This window comes from Anser brachyrhynchus (assembly GCF_964034855.1).
Source record: "Anser brachyrhynchus genome assembly, chromosome: 2".
NCBI classification, from domain to species: Eukaryota; Metazoa; Chordata; class Aves; order Anseriformes; family Anatidae; genus Anser; species Anser brachyrhynchus.
In genome coordinates, this window is record NC_137695.1 from 112,284,390 (window position 1) to 112,306,487 (window position 22,098).

Sequence of the window (22,098 nt, forward strand, 5' to 3'; positions counted from 1 at the left end):
TTTTATGTATGTCACACGACAGGGTTTACAGGGATGGGATGCTCGGAGATTTCTCCGCAGTCCCTTAACAAAACTACCCCCCACATTCCCTGGGGGGGGGGGTCGCCTCTCAACATGGCGGCGGGGCGCACCCCTGGGCCCGACCCCACCGGCCCTGAGAGCCGGGGGGCCGCCGCCGGGCCGCGCCCTCGCCCCGTGCCCGGGAGCTCCGCGCTCCCCTGGGGCTCCTCGCCTCAGCGGGCCCGTCCCGGCGCCGCACCGGGGGTGTGTTCGCGGCTCTCCCCGCCCCGCACACCGCTACAGCCCGGCAGCCCCGGCCCGCCGCAGCTATAGGGCCGCCTTTGGGGCGGCGAGGGCAGAGCCCGGCGCACGATGGCCGCGGCGCGGCGGCGGCTCCTCTGGGCGCTCCTCCCGCCGCTCTTCGCCCTCTGCCCGGCGCAGACGGAGCCCCCCGGCTCCCTGGGGCTCAGCCTCCACCCGCCTTATTTCAACCTGGCCGAGACGGCCGGCATCTGGGCCACGGCCACCTGCGGGGAGAAGGAGGAGGAAGAGGAGGAGGAGGAGGAGGCGGCGGGTGGCGGCAGGCGGCCGGAGCTGTACTGCAAGCTGGTGGGGGGCCCCGCCGCCGCCCCGCTGGGACGTGCCATCCAGGTAGCGTGTGGGGACGGAGAGGGGTGATGGTGGGGACGGAGAGGGGTAATGGGACCGAGAGGGGTGGTGGTGGTGGACCGAGAGGGGTGGTGGCGCCGCCGACCCTTCCCTCAGCCCCGCCGGCTCGTGGGAGGGAGGCAGAGGCTCTGGCAGGAGGCAGGGCAGCGAGGATGGGGACAGTCACTCGCTTTTCAAGCCATGCAGCAACAAAAAGCAGACCTCCTCGCGAGGGGTTAATGGAGGTGTGTTTTGTCCTTTGGGAGAAACCTGTCAGGGCAGGGAGCGAGCAGCAAACGCACCGAGCTCTGTGGTGTGCTGGGGCTGATGTTCAGAGTCGGCTCCATCAGAGCTCGGGGGGGGCTTTCCTAAAGGCTCCGACCTCCCAGAGCTCTTTTGTTTGTACTCGTCTTGGTGGGAGGAGGAGACAGGCGGAATGAAACGGCACTTTGAAAGGGATTTTGAAAGATTTAAGGTCTGCTTCGTGACTCCAGGCGGTACAGAAAGAATGCACATCTAACGTGTTGGTGTCCTGGAAGAAGGGTTAGCGTTTCCAAGCCTTAAGAGGCATTTGCATGTTTTAACAGTGAAATAACCCATAAGATCTGCTCTCAGAAGAGGCTCCAATGTATGAGAGTTTTTTCTTTTTGTTTTGTAGTGGGGACAGGCACTCAAGACTTGAGGGGAGAGCGCTCAGAAGGTGCAGCACCGTGCACACACTGGCCCGGCACTGCCTTGCAGCAGGGTGCTCAGCCCCCAAATCCTCTCTAATGCCTTCCCTGCCTCACACGACATCTTGGTTTACCTTGCATCCGTGTAGTGCCCTCCATCACAGCAAGCTCAGTGTGCTTTGGAGTTGCTTACAGGTTGAGTAACACTGATTTCCTATTAGTAAAACCGGGCTGCCGGTATTAAATGCTTCATCTAAGGTTACAAAGCAAGGTTGTCGTGATCGGGGAAACTGCTTGCTCCTCTGCTTCTAACATGCCTCTGAAGTTTAGGCATCTGTCCCTCAATACTGAGCACAGCACCCATGTTTGAAATTCACCTGCTGGTATGGCTGTTTTCGGTACTAGCAAGCCTAATAACCTCTGCTGCTTTCTCGGCAGCACACACTATATCCTACTGCTACAGTAAGATCTTATTCTAACATGCTTTAGAATAACAGCACAGGATAACAAAAATCAGTAAAATAAATATGAGATAAACAGGTCAAAGAAGTGGAAGAAAGCACGTAGTGTGATGCATCGGCGTTAACTATTTTTGTAATTGTTCCCTTTATACTAACATCCAGTTGGAAACGAGGGTTTTCTTTATGTGGGGAGAGGCTGGAAAAGGGAGGGTTCCTCTTGTTAAATATTTGCCTTACAGGTCCTGGGTTAGAAGCAGTTATGGTTCATTCATGATTCAAGTTCCTAGGACTGCTTACAGCTCAGCCCTGGCACGAGGAAGCCTGGTGCTCCTCCTGAAGCGGTTGTGTAAATGTGAATGCAGCAGCATCTCTCTCCAATTTTAACAAAGCCCCATTGAAATACATAACATGAATACTTCTGTAGTTTACCAGTAGTTGTTGTGGCTTGAGAAGGCTTGGAAAATTCTTTCTGAAGGCCAGGGAAATCCAGCCATGGAAAATGTGATAGCAGCACAATGTGCATATTATCAAGCCACTCCACCTCTCAAGTTCAAAGACACTGTAAATAAGAGAATCTTTTTTTTTTTTTTTTCTTTGGTGGAAAACTGGGCAGAAGTGCATTAAATTCTTGCAGAAGCTGAGCTTATCTTGCAGGATTTAGATCAGCATAGTCATTCCTGTGTTGTTTCTTAGAAGTCTGATGGAGGGTCAGGCAGCTTTTACGCAAGGTGGCAGTGATGGGTATAATAGCCACTGTCAGGCCAATTCCAAGGTAAAGCTGCACTATGTGCTTGAGTCACTCACTTTTGGAGAGTATCCAAAGCTGGATGGTGGCTGTTGTGCTACAAGCAGAGAAATCAGAAGGTGCAGAGGGTGATTTTCCTTTTTATGAAGGGAGCACATAGCTCAGTTGCGGTGCTGTCACAAGCACTTAAAAAGAGGCAAGGAGAAGAAGAGCAGCCCCAGCTTCACTTCTGCTTTTTCATCAGCCTCTTTCGTTCAGCTTGTCGTTCGATATGTCCACTGGTGAAGCCTGTCGTCCCCAGCAAACCCAGGGGGAGCATTCATTAAAGCCCGTCCAAGAGCTGACAGGTAGGGTGGGCAGTCCCTGCAGGTACAGCTCAGCCACCAGGTGCAGTCTGAGGCCTGCGACGTACATTGGACGTACATTGTGGAAAAGCAGCGTGTTTCCCTTGTTTAGCACATAGGCAAGCGGGGCAATGGCTTAATAAGAGCAGTGTTGAGTGAACAAATGCGCTGCAGTGCAAAATATGTTGGCAACTCCGATAGATAAATGACACGCCTGGTTTTGCCTGCAGATCTGTCTGCAGTGGTGTGCGGGTGTGAATTAAAGTTTGACTGCATACCTGTCTTGCCTTGCCAGTGGGCGCAGATCTTCTAGGTACTAATTTGTGAACAAGTCCTTCATCGTTGTAGCTTTCTGTAATTTACAGGTGAGGCGGCATTTTCATCGATGTCATTGATCCCCACTGCTTTATGCAGTCTCTTTTTTTCCTCTGCTCGGGAGAACCAAGGGAAAGGAGGGTAGCAAGGTCACCAGAGGATGCACACCTGCCTGGGTGATGAACTGCAGCCAAAATCAAACGATGGCAGGATGCCCAGTCTCCAGGAATTGCAACGTGTCCCATGGCAGACAGGCTGGGGGTGGCGTGCCTGCAGGTACTGCCAGTGGGAAGCAGGGAAGGCCGCTCAGTCCAGTAACTTATTTTCTTTCATTTTTTGTTTTTCTATCTTTTTGGCAGGTTTGCTGGAATGTACTTTAAATAACTGAAACTCCAGTTGCAATGAAATTCTTTGAATTATGTGTCCTAAAAGAAAAAGGTGGTGTCTTGAGTTCATATCAAGTGCTCTGGTATACTGAAATAACATAGGTGTATGGAAATGTAACACTTCTGTTCAATATTCCTCATTGTTTTCTGTTCATTCAGCCTTTCTTTGAGGCTGTTGCCAGATTGGAGCTGAAAATGCTGTGGCAGCCACTGTTTCCTGTATATTTCCAGCCAGATCATTGTGAATGTGGATTGAGATCTAAAGACCGTGTTTCATGCATGCTACAAAACTATTTAGGTATTATAACACCACAAGCTTCCCTGTGTTGGAACTCCGCTTCAAGTATGCGTTTGTCAGGAAATATTACCTATAAAGATGCTCCGATGTGGTGGCAGCTGCAGCTGTAACTGCACAGATTAATTGCTCAGTGTATTGATTCTGCAGATTGTGGCCCAATGTTCTCTGTCCTCATTGCAGCAACTGGCAACGTTGCCTGTAGCTAGCACAGCCTGAGGTGGTGTCAGCTATGTCAGAATCGAAGTATCCTGGCCTATTGTAGATGTTTGTACAAAAATCAGCCAAGTCACCTTCTCCAACAGAGCTGGAGAAGAGCCGTGTTATAACTTGATCCCCAGACATAGTTAACCAACCTGTGTACATATGGATTTAGTAAGTCTTTAAATAACTTGTTGAATTCTCAAGACTTAACCCTCAGCCAGGTTGACAACTGCAGTGCTGAATCAGAACACCTAATGGTGGTCACGTCTTCTGGCAACAACATCATGTTCTGGGCTTGCCAGAAGAGCAGGATGAGGACAGAACTACTGCTAGATGCAGATGCTGAAATAGTTACAACTTACACAGAAAATGCAGAAATATTCAGTGAACATCCATGTTTTTTATTTGAAAGACGCAAGAGGATGTAATTGTATCGCATGAGAATGATGTAGTTTCCAATCCATTAGTAACTATGGAAGAGGTTAAACAAATTCTGCTAGAGATAAACATCCTAGATTTACCAAGTGTGGATCTACAAGACTGTATCCAGCAAGAATGAGAGAGCCCTAATGTCTTTCCAGTATTAAAAGTGGACAAGTATGATTGCTGGTTTGCACTGGTTAGTGTGACAGCAGTGGCAAACAAAATTATAGTTATACAGGATTGTTAGTACTTCAAAGGTAGGAATATACTTGATGCTAGGTTACATGGGTTGTGGAAACAACAAAAGATACGTTTTTCTTTTTTCTTTTGATTTTTTTTTTTTAAATTTATAAAGGGAATGGTTTAAATATGACATATCACCTTACTTAAAACACAAATCCAGTACAGGGTCAGCACCTCGCAGACTAAATGAATTAAGTACCCAAATGAAGTAACTATTAAGAGGGTAGTACCGTTTAATGAAAATGTCATTTTTCTATTGGGGTTCTACAAAGATCTGTACCTGGCATGGTTTATCACATCAATTATCTACACCCAGTTACTGGAATAAGATGTGAATAGGACAGTAAAAAGATTGCTTAATAACTAAATTCAATACTTCACCACTAATCTTAGCGGACTGTTAAAATGAATTTTCTTGAAGATAAAAATACTGCTGTGGGGCAAGCCAAGATGCCAAATTAAAAGACAGTTTGGTTTCATGAAGTTTATTCATCATTATTGTATGCAACAGTATCTTTAGAAACTGTCAGAGAGATTTTCAGAGCATTTCCAGAATGTGGCTTTAATTGTGGACTAAAAATTGGGTAGTAACTTCTGCAAATGAAGATTTAATGGAATTCTTTCATTGTCCTTAAAGGGAACACTCTGTGTAACCCATTGCATTTTCCATGGGTATGTATTTCTTAGAAGTTTCTTTTTCAGAATGTACTTTAATAGCATGAAAAAAAATAAATCCATGTTACAAAATTATAACACCAATCTTACACATCCACAAGTAGTTGAGTATTTTTTATGGTTTTGTTACTGCCAGTCTTCTGTGTGCATGTGCTGATGTTTCACAGTCTTTTAAGAGAATAGAGGGTAACTTTTGTATTGGTCTTAATCCAGCTATAAGAATCTTTGTTTCATAATTTCCTGTGGATGTGCCTGCAGAAGTCATAAAGGTAATTGCAGCAAGGTATCAGTAAATGTATTGATAAGAAAGGATTTATTGTAGTTTCCTTGAAGAGATTTCTGAATTCTATTTTGTAACATAGAATTATGTGTGTTTCAGGGTATAAGTGTGTATATTAATTACAAGGGGAATCATTATACAGAAAAAGAAAATGCGCTATGTAAAGAAGTAAAATTTAACTCCATTTTTAGTCAAAGCTCTGATCAGAATCTCAGAATCGGAATCTCATCATGCATCTGCAGTGCATAATGTTTCAACTGATACCATCTTTTTAATTAACTGTGTTTCAGGGACAGTTTTGTGATTATTGCAATGCTGCTGATCCCAGAAAAGCTCACCCAATAACTAATGCAATTGATGGAACGGAGCGTTGGTGGCAAAGTCCTCCTCTGTCTATGGGTTTAAAATACAACGAAGTCAATGTCACTTTAGATCTGGGACAGGTGAGTGCATGAGCTGTTGCTTAAGGTTTGATCATTTCTTGCCTCTGTATAAAAGATTTGCAATTGGGAGGGATGTTTGAACTAATTATTTTAATTTCCAACCACATACCTTTTTTGTCTGGTTTATGTTATGATTTTTTTTTCTTGTTAACTGATTTAACTTTATTATAGTGATAATATTCCTTGGAAATTTTAAGGATGTGTGTTTTTGCCACAGGTATCATCCTGATTCAATGACTGTGCTTTCTTTCACAGACATTGTAACTTGTTAACCAGAGGTTACAGAGGGAATTGCCCAGTTAAAACTGGGGCTCTTTCCTACATTTCATATTCTCCTTTTCCATGGGTCTGTACAGAGAGATTTCACAATCACTTACCATGTACACAACTTGAGAATAATGTTTGTAGTCTGCTTTTGCCTCAGGGATCCTGCTGGTTCCTCTATCGTCCAGCAAGATCTTCAAGGTAGACAGGATAATATTGATAACATGGCCTAAAAAAGAAGGGTCAGCAAAAACAGTGTAATAGGAATTAGTAAGATGACAGTAACATGATCACCCGTATCTCTTCTGCAGGTGATAGGCAAATAGATAACAGTAAAGCCTCTGCATCTGTAACTGTAGCTTTTAAGTCATAGGGCTGGATTCTCAGCTGCCCTAATTGGGCACTGATCCAGTAAAATTAGTTATGCTCTGCAATTTTACACCAGCTGAAAATATATGCCTAAAAATATATGTATATTGCAGCCTCTGATATATATATAATGTTTTTTTGGACAGTGGTAACTGTTTACTGACACTAGTGATATATAGGGCAAGATTTTTTTTTTAATTGGCTTTCAATTTAGTAAGAGAATAATAACAAGGAAAAACAGTAACAAAGGAAAAAATTATCTTCGAGACTTAGCTGCTGTTTTGTTGGGGATTCAGGTGCAAATCATTCTGCCTCTTCTACTACATGGGGTTTTAATGCTCCTATGCCTCACATGAATTTCTGTTTTTATTGTTTAAATGAATGACATGCATGTTTGCTTTTTTCCCACTGTACCGTGAAAAAAGGAGTTATGTATAAGCAGATTAATTTTTAGGCCATAGTATCCACACTAACCTAGCACACAATGGTCTGATCTCTCTCTGGTAAAAATGCACTCTTTCTGGTAAAATGCACTGTGGAGGGGCATTGCATCCCTTGATACTTTTTGCTCCCATAAATTGAGTCACTTAGTCATTCACCCCAGTGAATTACAGAGAAGTGTGGCTTTAAGGCTGGGCATGCAGAGTAGGGGGACACTGAATGCAGAGCATGGTGCTGCTATGAATAGGCATGGACAGACAATCACCTTCCAATAAAGCAGATCTTTCATTTTGAGCTGCTTGCATCCTTTGTGGTCTCAGCAAGACAGGGATTTAGGTTACAGACTAAAGTCTGTAATTTGCCTTGCAGTATAATCCAGCGTATTTGTGACCAACACTTGAATGTCATCATCAAAACCTTGTGTAACACCCGTGAAGCTGCTCCATCCAACGCTACTGTTACCACCGTGTTTGTTAGCTTCATTGGAAGAACTACTGACAGGCAGTTAATCTGTTATGGGTTGAGTAAACTTCTGAGAAATCTCCTTCCTTCAGAGGAAGGATGTGGATTGAGTGCCCTCTTCTCATGGGACTCCTTGGAGACCAGCTATGTGCTGAAATTCTAGGAGTTATTAAAAGATTTCTCAGCAGGAGTCTCTGTCTTTCTCTTTACTCTGGTACCACTTGGAAAGGTTACTGCGAACTCCCTTACTGTGAAATGAAGGAAATCCAAGACGTAGGTCAAAATGACTTCAGGACTTGTGATCAAGAAGGGATCATTTTATTTGGTGGATGAGTGAGGGTGGGTGGTTTGTTAGGATTCCTCTGTGTGTGGTGTGTTTTTTTTCTTGCTTTTCCCTTCACAGACATAATCTTACATCTGTTCAGTCAGTTAAACCTTAGTTTCAGGATCTGTTTGAACCTGAGATTCAGTTTTGACATTTTGCCTAGTATTCTCCCATCCCAAATACATTCTGTAATGCACAATACTAATCATAAAAAAAGAAAAGTAAATACTGTGACAGAACAAGTCTACTGAAGTGAACAGGTAAACACTGAGACCTCAATTCACCTTACCTTATTTCAGGGACCTAAAAATTAAGAGCTTACTCAGTTAGTCATGCAGACTTTCTCAGTAGTCAAGAAAAGCAGACTTTCAGAGTGCAGTAGCCCCTTAAATGAACTGAAATAGGGCTTTTTTTTTCCTTAAAGAAAAATGAATGTGCTTAAAATTAGATATGCGCCTAAATACCTTGCGGAACAACATGCTATAATACCAGGAAGATATCAGAAATGTAGTTTTCCTCACTGTTTGTTTGTCATATTCTTTATTTTAACATCAGACACCTTCTTCAAACAAAATATGGAAATACTTCTGCATTTTGATGTATGTGCAAAATATGACAGAGTAAGGTACATATGTGTGCAGAAAAGCAATGGTTGAGTTGTAAATTGGTCATCAAATAATCACAATTAGAGGAAGCAGAATGTCAGAAGGTTTTTATTTGCTGTGTTCCTGCCATTATATCTTTAAGACTCAGAGTGTAAGTCCCAGTAGAGCCTTTTGTCAGTATTCTGAAGACAATATTTAATTGAGTAGTTGCACCATGATGAAAGTTTGAGAGCTCATTAACATGGCGTTAGAACACCCACCCGCTGCTGTTCCTGTTTCACAAGAACTGGGGATGATTTTGACAGTCAAAATCTCTTCAAGATCTTAAATCTTTATGCTAGAAGAATGCTCATTCTGTTGTACTTTGTAATATGAGAAAAAGCAAAAACTTTAAAGCAAAAGCTCTGCTTTACTTCCCTTTCTGCCTTTCTCTACTACAGTTATAATTCTAATCAATCACAGCCCTTCTGAATAATAATTATAATGTTGATCCCTGAGGCATTCTCTCCATCCTGTTAACATACCTACTTATGCTGTGGCTATTCCTGACTTGTTTAAAATATTTGGATCAAATGAAGACTCACTTATACCTTTAATTGGTCCAGATTTTCCCAACATAGTTTTCACATATTTTAAACTTTTGAATGCAGAATGTTTGACTGAACTTCATTGCTGTTCCCCTGACTCTTTGGATTGCCTGACTTTAGCAGGTGTGCCGTCATCACTGGCTTTCTTAATGCTCAGCAAATATTACACTAATACTCCCCCAGCTATTTTTCTGAACTCTATGTTTAGATGTAGAAGATGAAGGTTCAGGATAGCATGATAGTGCATGATGAAAAATAAATTACTTTCTGTAGGGAGAGAGGGAGACTGAAACATATATTTAAGATTAGTGGTATGGCCTGTGGAAGACTTGATGCTTTTATATCATCTGCCAATTAAAGCATGTAAACATGTACTGGAACATGCTCCATTTATTCCTCATTCCCACTACAAGCACATTCTTAGCCCAGTTGCCAGATTTAATCAGGGAAACACCCTAAATAAACCATTTCTTGCTCATAAACATGTGATTTGATTTACATATGTATGAAACATGCTTTAAGAAGTAGTCAATGTGTTGTGTTTTCTTACAGATTTAATTAAAAGACCTTTTGAATGGCTGGATTTTTTTATTTTTATGTTTGTATTATTCTGTGTATTTGGTATTGAGACGTTTTATTCCTAGAACCTACAGAAAGATACTTGAAGGCTTGTTCTCCTTAGATTTCCTGACACTATCTTCCTCTGGTTCTTTTTCAGCATCCTCTTAGGAAGATCTTTGTTCTTACTCATTGATCTCATTCCCTTCCCTCAATGTCTGTAAGTCTTCTCCCACCTTCCTACCTATGTCCATTCCTACATGTTACTTTCATCTGTGATGTGTTGCCCTAACTAACTTACTTTTCAACTCAACGTAGTAAAATAGCCTTTATGATAGCCTTCAACTCTCCACACTTCCCCATGTTTTCTTCCAGTGCTGACAATCCTACTGTGTTCTTTGTACTTTGCACTGTAGCCTTCATAAGGGGATGTTTATCTCCTGGACAACTGAGGTTTGAACCATACAAATCCTCTCCCATATGAATAACTTCAGTGTTCTTTGAAGAAATAGGCTGTATGTAAGAAATAATTATGAGCATTGAGTTGGTCTTTGTCCAATTCCCAACGGAAAAGTGGCTGAATGAGAAATTTCAGGATTGTAACTGACAATCATTGATGTATTTGCCTGCAATCTTGGCAAAAAGACCAAGAACCTGGACAATAGACTACCCTTTCATTTCCAGAAGTGTTCTTCCCAGAATACTGCCTGTGAAATGTGGAGAACTTTTCCCTTCTGGTCCTGCACATTCTCTGTCACAGAGAAAGGACTTAACATCTCCAGCTGTGACAGCGAGGCATGTTCACAGGCACACAGACAACTAAATACAAGCATAGCTTCTCAGTGTCAGTGGCTGGTTAAATTAAGAAGTGGTGTGAGTACAACACGCACAATGCTAACTGAAAATATTGGAAACCCTGTGCTCATTACTGGCTTCTGCATCCCGGGAGGTGAGGCTAACATGCAAAGAATGACTTCCTCGTGGTGTGCAGTCACTTGTGTATGTAACATTAGCACCGCTGCATTTACATGTATGGGATTAAACAGTGCGGAACATATTCGGTGGATTTAATGCCTCTCATATACTGCCCACACGTCGGCTTTTCTCTGCACCTCTACCATAGCTACTTTTCCAGATGGTAACTTCCAAAAAGTCTGGTTCAGCTCTCTCTGGTTGATGTTTTTGTATTACAGTTTCGTCTGCAAAAATCTATGGCTGGGGGGTTGCTAAATACTGATTGTTAGGATTGACTACTAAGTCTCTGGGTCTGTAAGAATGCCTCAGGCCCTACTGAGAGGTTACTGAAGAAAGGATGCACTAAACTCTTTGCAACAAAAAGAAATCAAAACCTTTTGTTTTAACCATAATCATGGGATTTTTATTTCGTTTAAATATATTGTTATTTTTATTGCTTGATCTGCCATTTTTTAAAAATTATTTTATTTTAGGTTTTCATGTGCATCGGTAGTTTGAAGTTGCTGTACATTTTTTTTTCTTCTTTTGTGGTTTCCATGGAAGTCTGCCAAATGTGGTGCTGTGAGGCAGTTCTTTAAGCACTGGCAGACCTGGTAGAGGAGTGGGTTCCTGATCTAATGCACATATTTGACAGTACTTCAGCTTCACGTACGTTGAGTAGTCACAGGCTTAAATCAATTCCATAACTGCGCAGCAGATGTGGCATACAGGTGTTCGAAGGGCACCACATGGTGATTCAGCTGTGTTACACAGAATACTATTGTGTGTCTTCATTTTGGCCATGGTTTTCTTTAAATGTGTATGAAAGGTTCAGGGTGACACTGATGGGTAAGTGAGCATGTTTCAGGTTTCAGTTCTTCAGCAGTGAGGAAGCACAGTGGAAATGGAATTCACCGCTTCTATTTTGCTCACGCTTATGAGAAGGCATCACCTGCTACGAGACGAGACGAGACTGCCTGTGTCAGCAGTCTGAGGAGCATCTCAGAAAAAGAATAGAACTGCATGACAGGCTGAAGCAGGTGCCGTCAGCTTTTTTGGAGAGTAGGTAGAAGGTCATTGTTGTAGCGGTTCAACAACGTGACTACAAGCAACGGCATCCTGGAGGAGCGGTCTGTGTTTTCTGTGTGCTTCTTTTGTGTCCCCCTGAGCTTTCTAAGACAATTGTCTTGATGAAATCTGGTTTGATGAGCATACGGACTGTTGTCTGCCCTTATTAATATGCATGTACGGATGGAATTCTTAAAGACTTTTAAGGCACAGGGGAAGCAAGGATATTTATGGATAGGCAGTTGCCTGCCCGGTGTAGACCTGGTTTTAAGAGATCTTGCCAGTGAAAAGCAAGAACATAAACCATTATTTTTTTTAGGAATTACAGAACTGTTACCCTTCCCTGTGAGGATACCAGACTTTGCACTGAATGGCCATAATGAATGACACGTAGGGTCTACATGGCCAATATTCCTGCTCTGAAACTTGCCAGTCAAGTAGCAGAAGTTAATTGGTGAAGTATCAAAAACTCAATAAGAGCAAATCTTGCTACAGTCCCCAAAGTATTCAGCTGTTTCTGACCACTGGTTTGGAGATTTTCAATCAGTAATTTAAGGACATTGTTCTACCTGTGCAGTCATTGCGAATAGTTCTGGAGAAAAGAACTGTTCTGTCAACAGAATGACTGCCACTTATTTTGCTTGAAACTGTTACCTAGTAAGTCATTTCCTGAATGTAGATACTGCCTGGCTAATTAGCTACCTAATTTAGTATCACAGGAAGTGATGTTGGTGCTTGTGAGGTGGTGTTACGTTGGCAGGGTAAATCCCGACACTAACATGAGAGGTTTTCTTCCCTTGGTTATCCTACCCACTGGCCGAGGTCAGCAACATTCAACAAGTCAACAGTTTCTAAAATAGGTTTCAAGGTGCAGCACCTGCTGCAGTGATGCCTTAGTGCGTGTAGACCAGGCAGTTGCCCTGGATTGTAGTTGTACATAGTGCATGAACTGAATGCACATCGAAAAAGCTTCAATTTCTTTTGCTGGGATGTGAGGTACTGTCATGAGAACATGCTCCATGAAGTCCCTGAATTCTCATGTTCCTCTATGAGAAGGTTTTCCTTTCTTTTGGGAATGCTTTTGATATTCAGAAGTTGATGTCCGGAATGGATGCGTGAAGATCTAGTCTGAAAGGAGCCCTAACCAAGTAAGACTCTTGCAAGCAGAAGTTACTGAATTTCTGCTGTCGAGTGAGAAATTCCAGTGCAGCTGCGCTCGAGTATTGTCTGTCCCTCAGTATCTGTTCTCTTTTATTGACAACTCATATCCACATCGTGGTTGTTTAAATTTTAGATGGCCCTTAGGGCTCAATCTGTATTCAGCCATTTGTGTAGTGGTAATTTTACAGATGTGCAGATTTTTATGACTGTGGACTATCTCAAGAGGCTTATAGGAAGAATTCTGTTCTTGTCAAATCCGTACTTACTGTAGTGTTGAGGAGCTTTCTGTCTGTATGGTCTATTTCTGTGAAACACACTGAGCACCTAAAGAAGCCAGGTGGGACTTGACCTTGGCAGCCTTGGAACTGATGAAGCATTCTGAACAGTTTCTGACAACGAATGATCTACCAGCATAAGAATCTCTCCTGTGTTACTTCATACATAAAACTCTGGGGAGACTTGCTTCTGCTACTTGGGAAGTGGCAAAGTTATCTAGAAAGATTCTTGTAGTGAGGGAACAGGTGCCTCAGATTACGATCAAATGCAGCCAAAGGAGCCACAGTGTAAAGAATATGTGCATTTTCACTAATACCATTGTGATTTTCTTTGACTCCATGCACAGTTAGATGACTAGAATGCCACAAGCAGAGAAAATGTACCAGAATGCTGCAAATGTATCTTAGCTCAGTAAAGAACTGAGATGCTAACTCCTCAAGGTTAAGTAATAGACCATGAACACACCCAAGCAATCAGTCGGATGTGAAACAGAGCTACTCTGATAGGTGACAGATGGCTTATAGCAGAGTTCTGCTGCAGCTTTTTTAATGCGTTGGAGCACATTGTCAGGTGAAGTAGGTTGCTAACAGCTGCTCGGAGGCTACCAGCTGAGAATCTGGACTATTATTTCCATGGGAATGAAACTGCAGATCACCTTCTCACTATACACAAAAGAAAAGGAGTTTTGCTGGCATTAGTTTTAGTATTGCATGACTTGTATAGAGTTCAAAAAGCTGCTGATAATATTTCTACATGTTCTGTTACCAGCTTTTCCATGTTGCCTATATTCTCATCAAGTTTGCAAATTCTCCTCGTCCAGATCTTTGGATCTTAGAAAGATCAGTGGACTTTGGAAAAACTTACACTCCCTGGCAATATTTTGCTCGTAAGTATCAATTCTTGTGCCACTGCTCTTTTGTAGATATGTTTCTTTAATCATTCACCCAGTAGCAAGAAAATCAGACCATTGGTCTTGCTGAAGATTTCAACTGTAGTGAAGTGTAGTGAAGACAGTGAATGTCAAATACATTTCTCTTATCTTAGTTGTCCACAATAAATTAGTGAAAAGATTGTAACTAAAAATGAGCATGATATTTTGAAACTGTAACTCGGCACATCAATGTTTTTCAGTCTGTTGGGATTTTTTTGTTTTGCTTTTTTGTCTTGATTTTTAGTATATCAGAGCTACAGTGTCCTCCATCCCATTGGACTCCAGAGTTCCTTGAAAAAGTCAAAGTCAAATACAAGCACAAAATCTTGGAGTAGATAAATGGTTTTTTTTGTTTGTTTGTTTTGTTTTTTTTTTGGTGTGTGTGATGACATTAGGAAGATTGTGTAGTGTCTTATCAGGCACCACTGAATTGCTTAGGACAAGAAATGATTTGTTTTTATAAATTTCCATTTTTATGTACTAAGGGAAGTTAGTTATGCACTGTTTTTTATTTTTCAGGTAAGGGGGAGAATTTACCTAAAGCACAGGGGATATTTCTTTGTTAATTCAAATTAGAATATACAGTACTATATATTTTCTGTTTATATATAAAAATAATTTTATTCTGACTTGACTAGACTCCAAAGCAGATTGTTTGGAACGCTTCGGAAAGGAAGCTAATGTTCCTGTGAGGAGGGACAATGATGTCATTTGCACTACAGAGTATTCTCGCATTGTGCCTCTTGAAAATGGGGAGGTAAGTGCTTTTAGAAAAATAAAGTGTAATCTTGGAAGTAAACAGTTTTGGAAGTTCACTGTTTCAGTAAAAACATAGAAAGTATTTTTTCAGCTGTGATTGCTTGAAATGACAATAAATCCATAACCAAGCATTTAAGTAGCTGGTGAGATATTTGGAGAGTGGACTGACATCTCGTAACTGTCACCAGGAGACAGGGGCTGCTCAGAGCAACCTGTATAGATTCTTTATTATGGTTTAGGTACCTCACTTTATGCATATGCATTTGAAGATATTGACTGTATTTTCTGAATAGTTTCAATGTACATAATAGAACTTAACTACACAAGAATTCCTCATGGGAGCAAAGGCTGTAGAAACAGATATTTACCATTCAAGAATAAGTATCTATTTAAGAAAAAATATGCAAAATACTACATGTTTATAATGTAGTACATGTGCCTGCAAAAGCATTACTCTGATTTTAGCCATTGATCCTTGCTAAGCAGAAATATGGCTTGTGTTACCTGAATTGATGTTAAACTCCTCGCTGTGCTGTTCATTCTTGCTGACATTCTTGTTTTATGTCTGATGCAGTTAGAATCTACATCTAAACTCCTGCAGAGTTCTCCAGTTTTATGCATATGGATCTGGAGTTGTAGTTTAAAATTAAAGTAGAATTTGCCTATTAACATATCCATAAATTTTTCCAGATAAAATATTTTAAAGAACAATTTCTATAGAAAACTATTGCTGGTACCATCCCCTATTACATGTTATATGACTTCTCCTAAAATAATTGTACTGCAATTAGAACTGCCACCAGTCTACTCTTACGTGTTTCAGATTATAGGAGCTATTTGAAAATAGAAATCTGTTATCTGGTTGGTTATAAATAAATGAAAGTCTCTTACTCGGTTGTACACTAGATTGTTAATTTAATAGAGATTCATGATTGCTAATTTTCTTTAAAAAATAAAAAATGTACTGGAGCACGTGTTTTGAAAGTCAGATAAACCTGCTTTCATGTGAAAGGATTTTCTAAAGCAACACTGTGTACTTTATTCAAGAAGACCATTAATGTGCTCCCAGGCACTGGACCTGGTAACAATAATATTTTCCAGGAATGTTTGTGCCTTAACCCAAAAATAAATGTGCTTTGGGAAAGAGCCAAAACCTGGTGTTTTTACTCAGGCAAAACTCCCCTTGACACTATCAACTGTTCATGTAACTATTTGTAACCATACCTATTGTTGTTGTGTTTGTTTTTTTCCCCCTACTAAAACGTGTTCTTTTTGTGTGTTGTACCCACTGCTTTCAAAAGAGATAGAGGTACTCTTCTTCTTCTTTTTTTTTTTTTTTTCTTTTTTTAAGGTGTAATATGTGTAATGAGAATTCAGGAGGGTCCAAGACATGTTTTTTTTTCCTGACGTTCTGGTTTCAGTATGAAATGTGTAGTTGCTACTGTAAATATGCTCAGAAACAATAGTAATTCTTTTTAGTCTGTTATTACTCAAAAGTTTGGCTCTGTGCCCACTACTGATACTTGCCGTTGATATGTTTTAACAAAAATACACTTCCTTTTTTTTAGATTGTAGTATCTTTGGTAAATGGTCGCCCAGGAGCAAAAAACTTCACTTATTCCTCTAGTCTTCGAGAATTCACAAAAGCAACAAACATCCGCCTTCATTTTCTCAGAACTAATACACTTCTTGGACACTTGATATCAAAAGCTCAACGAGACCCTACTGTAACCCGTAGAGTAAGTACTGTTTTCACAGAGGTATATTCAGCAGCTATATTCATCATGTTAGAGACCAAAAATGATCTGAATAATTTAAGTTTGCAACAATCAGTATTTACAATGACCTACCTGTAAATCCCTATATTTTCTCCAGGTCTGTTTGACATGAGCAGGTAACTGGGATAGCAGGTAGTTATGGAGGGGAAGTAATGATTTTGTAACAGGCTATCTTCTTTCACTGACTTTGAATATTAAAGGAAGTTGAGTGCATCATGGGAGCTATAAGGAGCCAATGCGGAAATCTGAGCTGTCTCATCAGCCTTATTTTACACTGCTTTCCCTTATTTATTCAAAGAGAGATTTTAGAAAATGGTACTTGAGTTTCTGAAGGAGTAGGAATCAAAGGGCCTACTCAAAAGTTACTATCTGTAGACATATTGTTTGAGATACATGGGTGTTTTTAGTGGACTTTGGGCTATCCTGGGGTTTGAAACCCAAAGTCCCGCTCTCATTTAGTGGGGAAATATAAGGAAATCTGGATCCCTCAGGGGAATGGTGCATAGAGAGAGATTGAAAGCTTCACATGGTATTGTTATTTTTGACCTTTTTATTTCAAATGAAGATTCAGTAACAATTGGAGGAAACCCTGGGGTGAGGCACTACAGAAGTGTGTGGGTTTCTGCATCGAAAATCGTGAAACAGTTCCAGTTACTGGATAGCACTCTTATTAAGTATCTTTATTGTCTTAAGTAAATGTTAAGATGTTGCTCACAGGCAGATGTAAAACAAGTATTTACTTTACTTGCCAAGCAGCATAGCTTTAATGTAAGAAAGTTCTGATGTTATTGCCATGGGATGTAGGACAGTTGAATAAAACAACAAGTCTTTTATTGAATTATTAAAAGAGAACACACATTTTCATTGTAGAGACCTACAAAGTCTAGGAAGGAGTTAATATTCTTAAGGAAAGTCTGTGTGTTAAACTTATTAGAGAAACAGATGAAAACCAGACAAGTTCTGTTCTCCTGTCCAAGTAACTGCCTGACTTCTGTTAATGGCTTGAGTTCATGACATATTGAATTATATACGGAATGTTTTATGTCTAAACTGTGGCAATTTGGCCTATTAATTGTTTTGGCCTGTTATTAATTTTACTTTTTACTAACCAACAACAGGACTATTACTGTTTGTAGTACGGCATAGTTCTGCAAAGCTGCACGTAACTATCGACAGTCTTACTATATTAAAAAAAAAACAGCAGTCAAATATGATGGCAGGAGTCAAAAGGGTCACTTCTAGCTGTGCTGAAAATACTGAAAGCACAGGTTTTGTTTACAATAAGAAAATGGTAGGCACAGTTAAAAATTAGCAAGTATGTTTGAGTAGAGATTGTTCAGAAAGTGAAAAATAATACAGATCTTATTTCCTAGTCTATATATCCCACCTACTCACTGCTCTTCTCCTGCCTAGAGCAAAGTAGCTTTACAGAAGCCAGAGAGAGAGGTTTTCAAAAGCTCTCTGCCTTGGAAAAGCATCTCAACTTCACCTACATAAGAGAGTGTTTATACCACCTAGAGGGGCTATATTGTGAATGAGTAAGCACAGGAGACAAAACTGCAAAACGTTCTGACCCTTTTTCTCTTTGTCCTCCAGTGGCATTTTCTCTGGCCCTTTAACTGTCTTTGGGGGTGCATAGAGATCAAGAATTACAACCAGCTTTCTGTTCTGCCTGGTGCACTAAGGAGGCAAGGAAACAACTTCTGAGCTACAGGAATGTACGCAGAAGTTACTATTGATATGTATACTCTGCTGAGATTTTTTGATGAGTTGAACTGATTAAATTTTTATCTTCTGTTGCCTGGATGCCTGCAAGGCATCAGAGTGAGATACAAAATGGTTCAGCTTCAGGTCACAGGTTCAAATCCAGCTTGAGTCACGGTGATTTTATCTGAGCCACCGATCTGTCGGTTTCTAGTGTTTAGTGACCTTGTGTGACTGAATGGGGAAACTGTACTGCTCCTACCAGTGTGTCCTACTTGTTGACCAGACCACGGTCTCCCAAACTGATGTTGTGTCTGTACATCTCCATAGTCAAGCTGGCTTTGAACAAGCTTGGGCACTGGTGGCTTTGTAGCTGCTGGGGAATGGAAAGCTACAGCAGTATGCGTTTGGTTTGAGGCACACAAGCCCAAAATTGTGTTCTGTTGATATCAGGCATCCCGTGAGTATTGGCTTTGATTTGCTGGGACTCATACTGAGACATGACATAAGTACAGGTTTGACTATTGGTTGCCTGACTTTGGCCTTCTGTAAGGTCATGCCTTTAAAATTCTCATAATCAAGATATAACCATGTAGAAATAACTGAAGTTGCTATTTCTGCCATAATACAAGTAAGAAAAAATCTATACATATTTCTTGTGATTCTTCCACAGTATTACTACAGTATAAAGGACATCAGTGTTGGTGGTCGATGTGTTTGCCATGGCCATGCTGAAGTATGTAACGCAAAAAGTGCTGAAAACCAATACCAGTAAGTAAAGTGAGCATCACATTAAATTAATGTCAGGAAAAAAAAACAGTCCACAAACGTTTTCAAATGAGCTTTTTTATTATAGAATGTAGTCTCACAAGAATTTTTTATTGTATTTAAAAAATGAGAATCTGCTAATGATCAACATGAAAACATATCAAGAGCTATTGTGTGAAATACAATAATGAAAAGGTCTTCTATTTAGATTTTAGCTGAAATAAGAGCTTGTAAGTTTTAATAATTCATTAAAATTCTTTAATTCCTTTTGGAAAACATGGTATGATATCACTTCCCAACAGCAGGAATTAGAAGGCCAACTCAAGAACAAAGTTAGTGAACTTTCTGGAGATATAGAGCATTATAACTGAACTCAGATGAGATCTAATGCTTGTGAATATTACTAGAAAGAAAAATAAAACCAGAAATTGAATGAACTATATCCTGTTGTCAGTGGGATGATAATTCCTTGTAGCTGAATTGACGATTAAGATACATACAAGAAAAAAACATGACTTTTGGCATCATATTCTTAGTATTTTAATGAGGAAGACAGCCATAAAGTTAGTAGAACTCAGCCTGTATTTTTTGCTTGAATAGTTTGTAGGAGCAGAACTTGGGACTGCTTGCTATTTGTCTAGGTCCTTTGGACATTTGGCTCTAATATTTGTTTAGAAAAATAGTTGCAGAAGCATTCATTCTGTATCTGCAGTAGATCTGAGATACTTTACAATTATCTTTACATTCTGTAATTGAGTGTGTTCTTATCATTGTCACATGAGCTATTAGCAAACATCAATGTTATTTCAGTAACTTTGCAGCAGGAGGATGTTAATTTTAATGAATGAATATATTATCTTACCCTTCATTTACAAATGTTACTTTCTATGAACGAGCTTGAATTAAAAAGGGATAGTGACTGGTCACACACGTACCTGAAATCTATAGGAAAGTTCCATTTCCCTATGAAATTTATGATATCCATGTTGATTTCACAAGGAATTAGATCAAGCTCTATGGCTCGTCTGTTCTAGGAAAATGACTGAGCATTCAGGCCATTCAAAACACGTTTTAAGACCCCGGTTTAAAACAGCTCTTGCTCTTAACTATGATGGCATTGAAATAAACTGATAGAATAATGTGATATTTTCAATTGGTTTCTACTGAAGAGTTACTGGGCAAATGGGTGCCTCCATTCCAGATGTATATGCTGGAGAAAAGTAAGCGCAGAACAGGTGAAATCTACTAGAATAGAATGGTTATACTTTAAAATTAGGTTGCCCCTTGGTTATTAGGCTACACAGATAACGGAGGAATGCTGGAAAAAGCCTCTCCAGTCTCAAGGTCTGCTTGTTATTCCTGGGGCTCAGTTACTATGCATGATAGTAAGACCTAGCCCATAATGAGAGTCTGCCGTTATGGAGGCTATTCAGCTAAATAAAAATAAATATGGACTATGTTTTCTTAACGATTAATGTGAACTATTTTAAATGTAACAAGATGAAGTTATCATCAGGGTTCCATAAAGACAGTAATAAAATTATTGTAAGCAAAGCATAGCTGAAGAATGATGAAGGCATGCATAGAAAGATGATAAATATTTTGATTTGCTGTAGGTCAACAAGCTTTAGCTTTGGAATGAAGCTAAAATAGTATACATTGTAAGCTGTTATGTATCAGTTTGATTTAATATTCTAGCATAAAGTTTCATAATCCAGTCTAATGAATTCAGTTCTAAATGTTCTCTATAACTCATTTGTGCTAATAAGCTCATAATTGTATGATTGAAGTAACTGATCATGAATAATTTTAGGGAAGTTCTAAAACATTCTAGTATCACTATTTGACCTCTCTACACATGAACTTATGTCCTGTCCTTTTCACATTATGTGTAAGTTTTGGGATGCAATAAAATTAAGAAAAAAAAAGTTTAAATCCAGTTTCAGTAGACTAAGAAGCTTTTATTTCTGTAGGTTTCAGTGTGAATGTCAGCATAACACTTGTGGGGAAACCTGTGACCACTGCTGTCCTGGATATAATCAAAAACAGTGGCAACCTGCAACAGCTGGGAACACAAATATATGTGAACGTGAGTAGTTAAAAATACGTGAGTTTAAAAGGGACTTTGACAAGTGGGTGAAAATTAGCCATAGTGCAATGTTCATGGACCGTAACTAACAGATTAGGCTTTGACACTTCTTTTTTTTAACTGAGAAGATTCTTTCTGTACGGTAACACAGACTAAATGATGCAGTGAATGTTATTTTTTTCTCTCATCTCATTAAACAATGAAAATAATCACAGATGTCAGAATATTGCTTGAGAAAAGTGGAAACCTTCCTGTAGCATGTTGAGTGAACATCTCTCCCCAGTCATAGCTGCCTGCTGACAAATTGTGGGTGCTCCCTAGCAGAGCAGAGATTACAGGCATCTTGAAATTTGCTTCCCCATGACCTATTTGCATTGAGAATGTAGAGACTGCATAGATTAAACTTTCAAACAAGCCACTCTAAGTGGTATCAAGGGAGAACTCTTGGTCTGACTTCTGGATTTCATGTACTGTCAGCAGAAGGGGAGGGACTGTGTGTTTAGCTATATGGCTTTTTTTTGTTTGTTTGTTACTGGAGGGAATGAGGAGTACTTAGTGCAGTACTGCAAGATACAGTCAGCTCACCTTAAGAAACAGAAGTATTTAGTAATAATTTGCAACTGGGACTTGTAAGAAGTAACAACTTAGTCTTTGCGATCTTTCATTGGGAAGAGGAGCTGAGTTATTCATTGTTCATGTCATTGTAGTTACTGCATCCTTGATGTTTTAAAGGAACCCAGTTCAAAAATCTGCGTCATAAAGCAGATTTTTAGAAGCAAATCTGTTTTTTGGGAATTAAGCATGCTCCAGTGTTTCAGGAACCAATGTGAAATGTCATCTCTCCAGACATTCTTGAATTTACAATC

The 22,098-nt window shown here is 40.1% G+C and overlaps 1 protein-coding gene across 3 annotated transcripts in view; it reads left to right on the forward strand.

The window, feature by feature from the left end:
* The first annotated feature begins 278 nt into the window (after window positions 1-278).
* The window catches only part of LAMA3 (laminin subunit alpha 3), a 114,870-nt gene continuing 93,050 nt past the window's right edge, over window positions 279-22,098 (forward strand). For all 3 annotated transcript variants that reach the window (XM_080581584.1, XM_080581586.1, XM_080581585.1), the window contains exons 1-7: window positions 279-651; window positions 5,981-6,133; window positions 13,972-14,089; window positions 14,773-14,891; window positions 16,462-16,632; window positions 19,049-19,146; window positions 21,117-21,232. In XM_080581584.1, coding sequence (XP_080437710.1) covers window positions 373-651; window positions 5,981-6,133; window positions 13,972-14,089; window positions 14,773-14,891; window positions 16,462-16,632; window positions 19,049-19,146; window positions 21,117-21,232 — 1,054 coding nt within the window. In that variant the 5' untranslated portion in view covers window positions 279-372. The remainder of the gene's footprint in view (window positions 652-5,980; window positions 6,134-13,971; window positions 14,090-14,772; window positions 14,892-16,461; window positions 16,633-19,048; window positions 19,147-21,116; window positions 21,233-22,098) is intronic.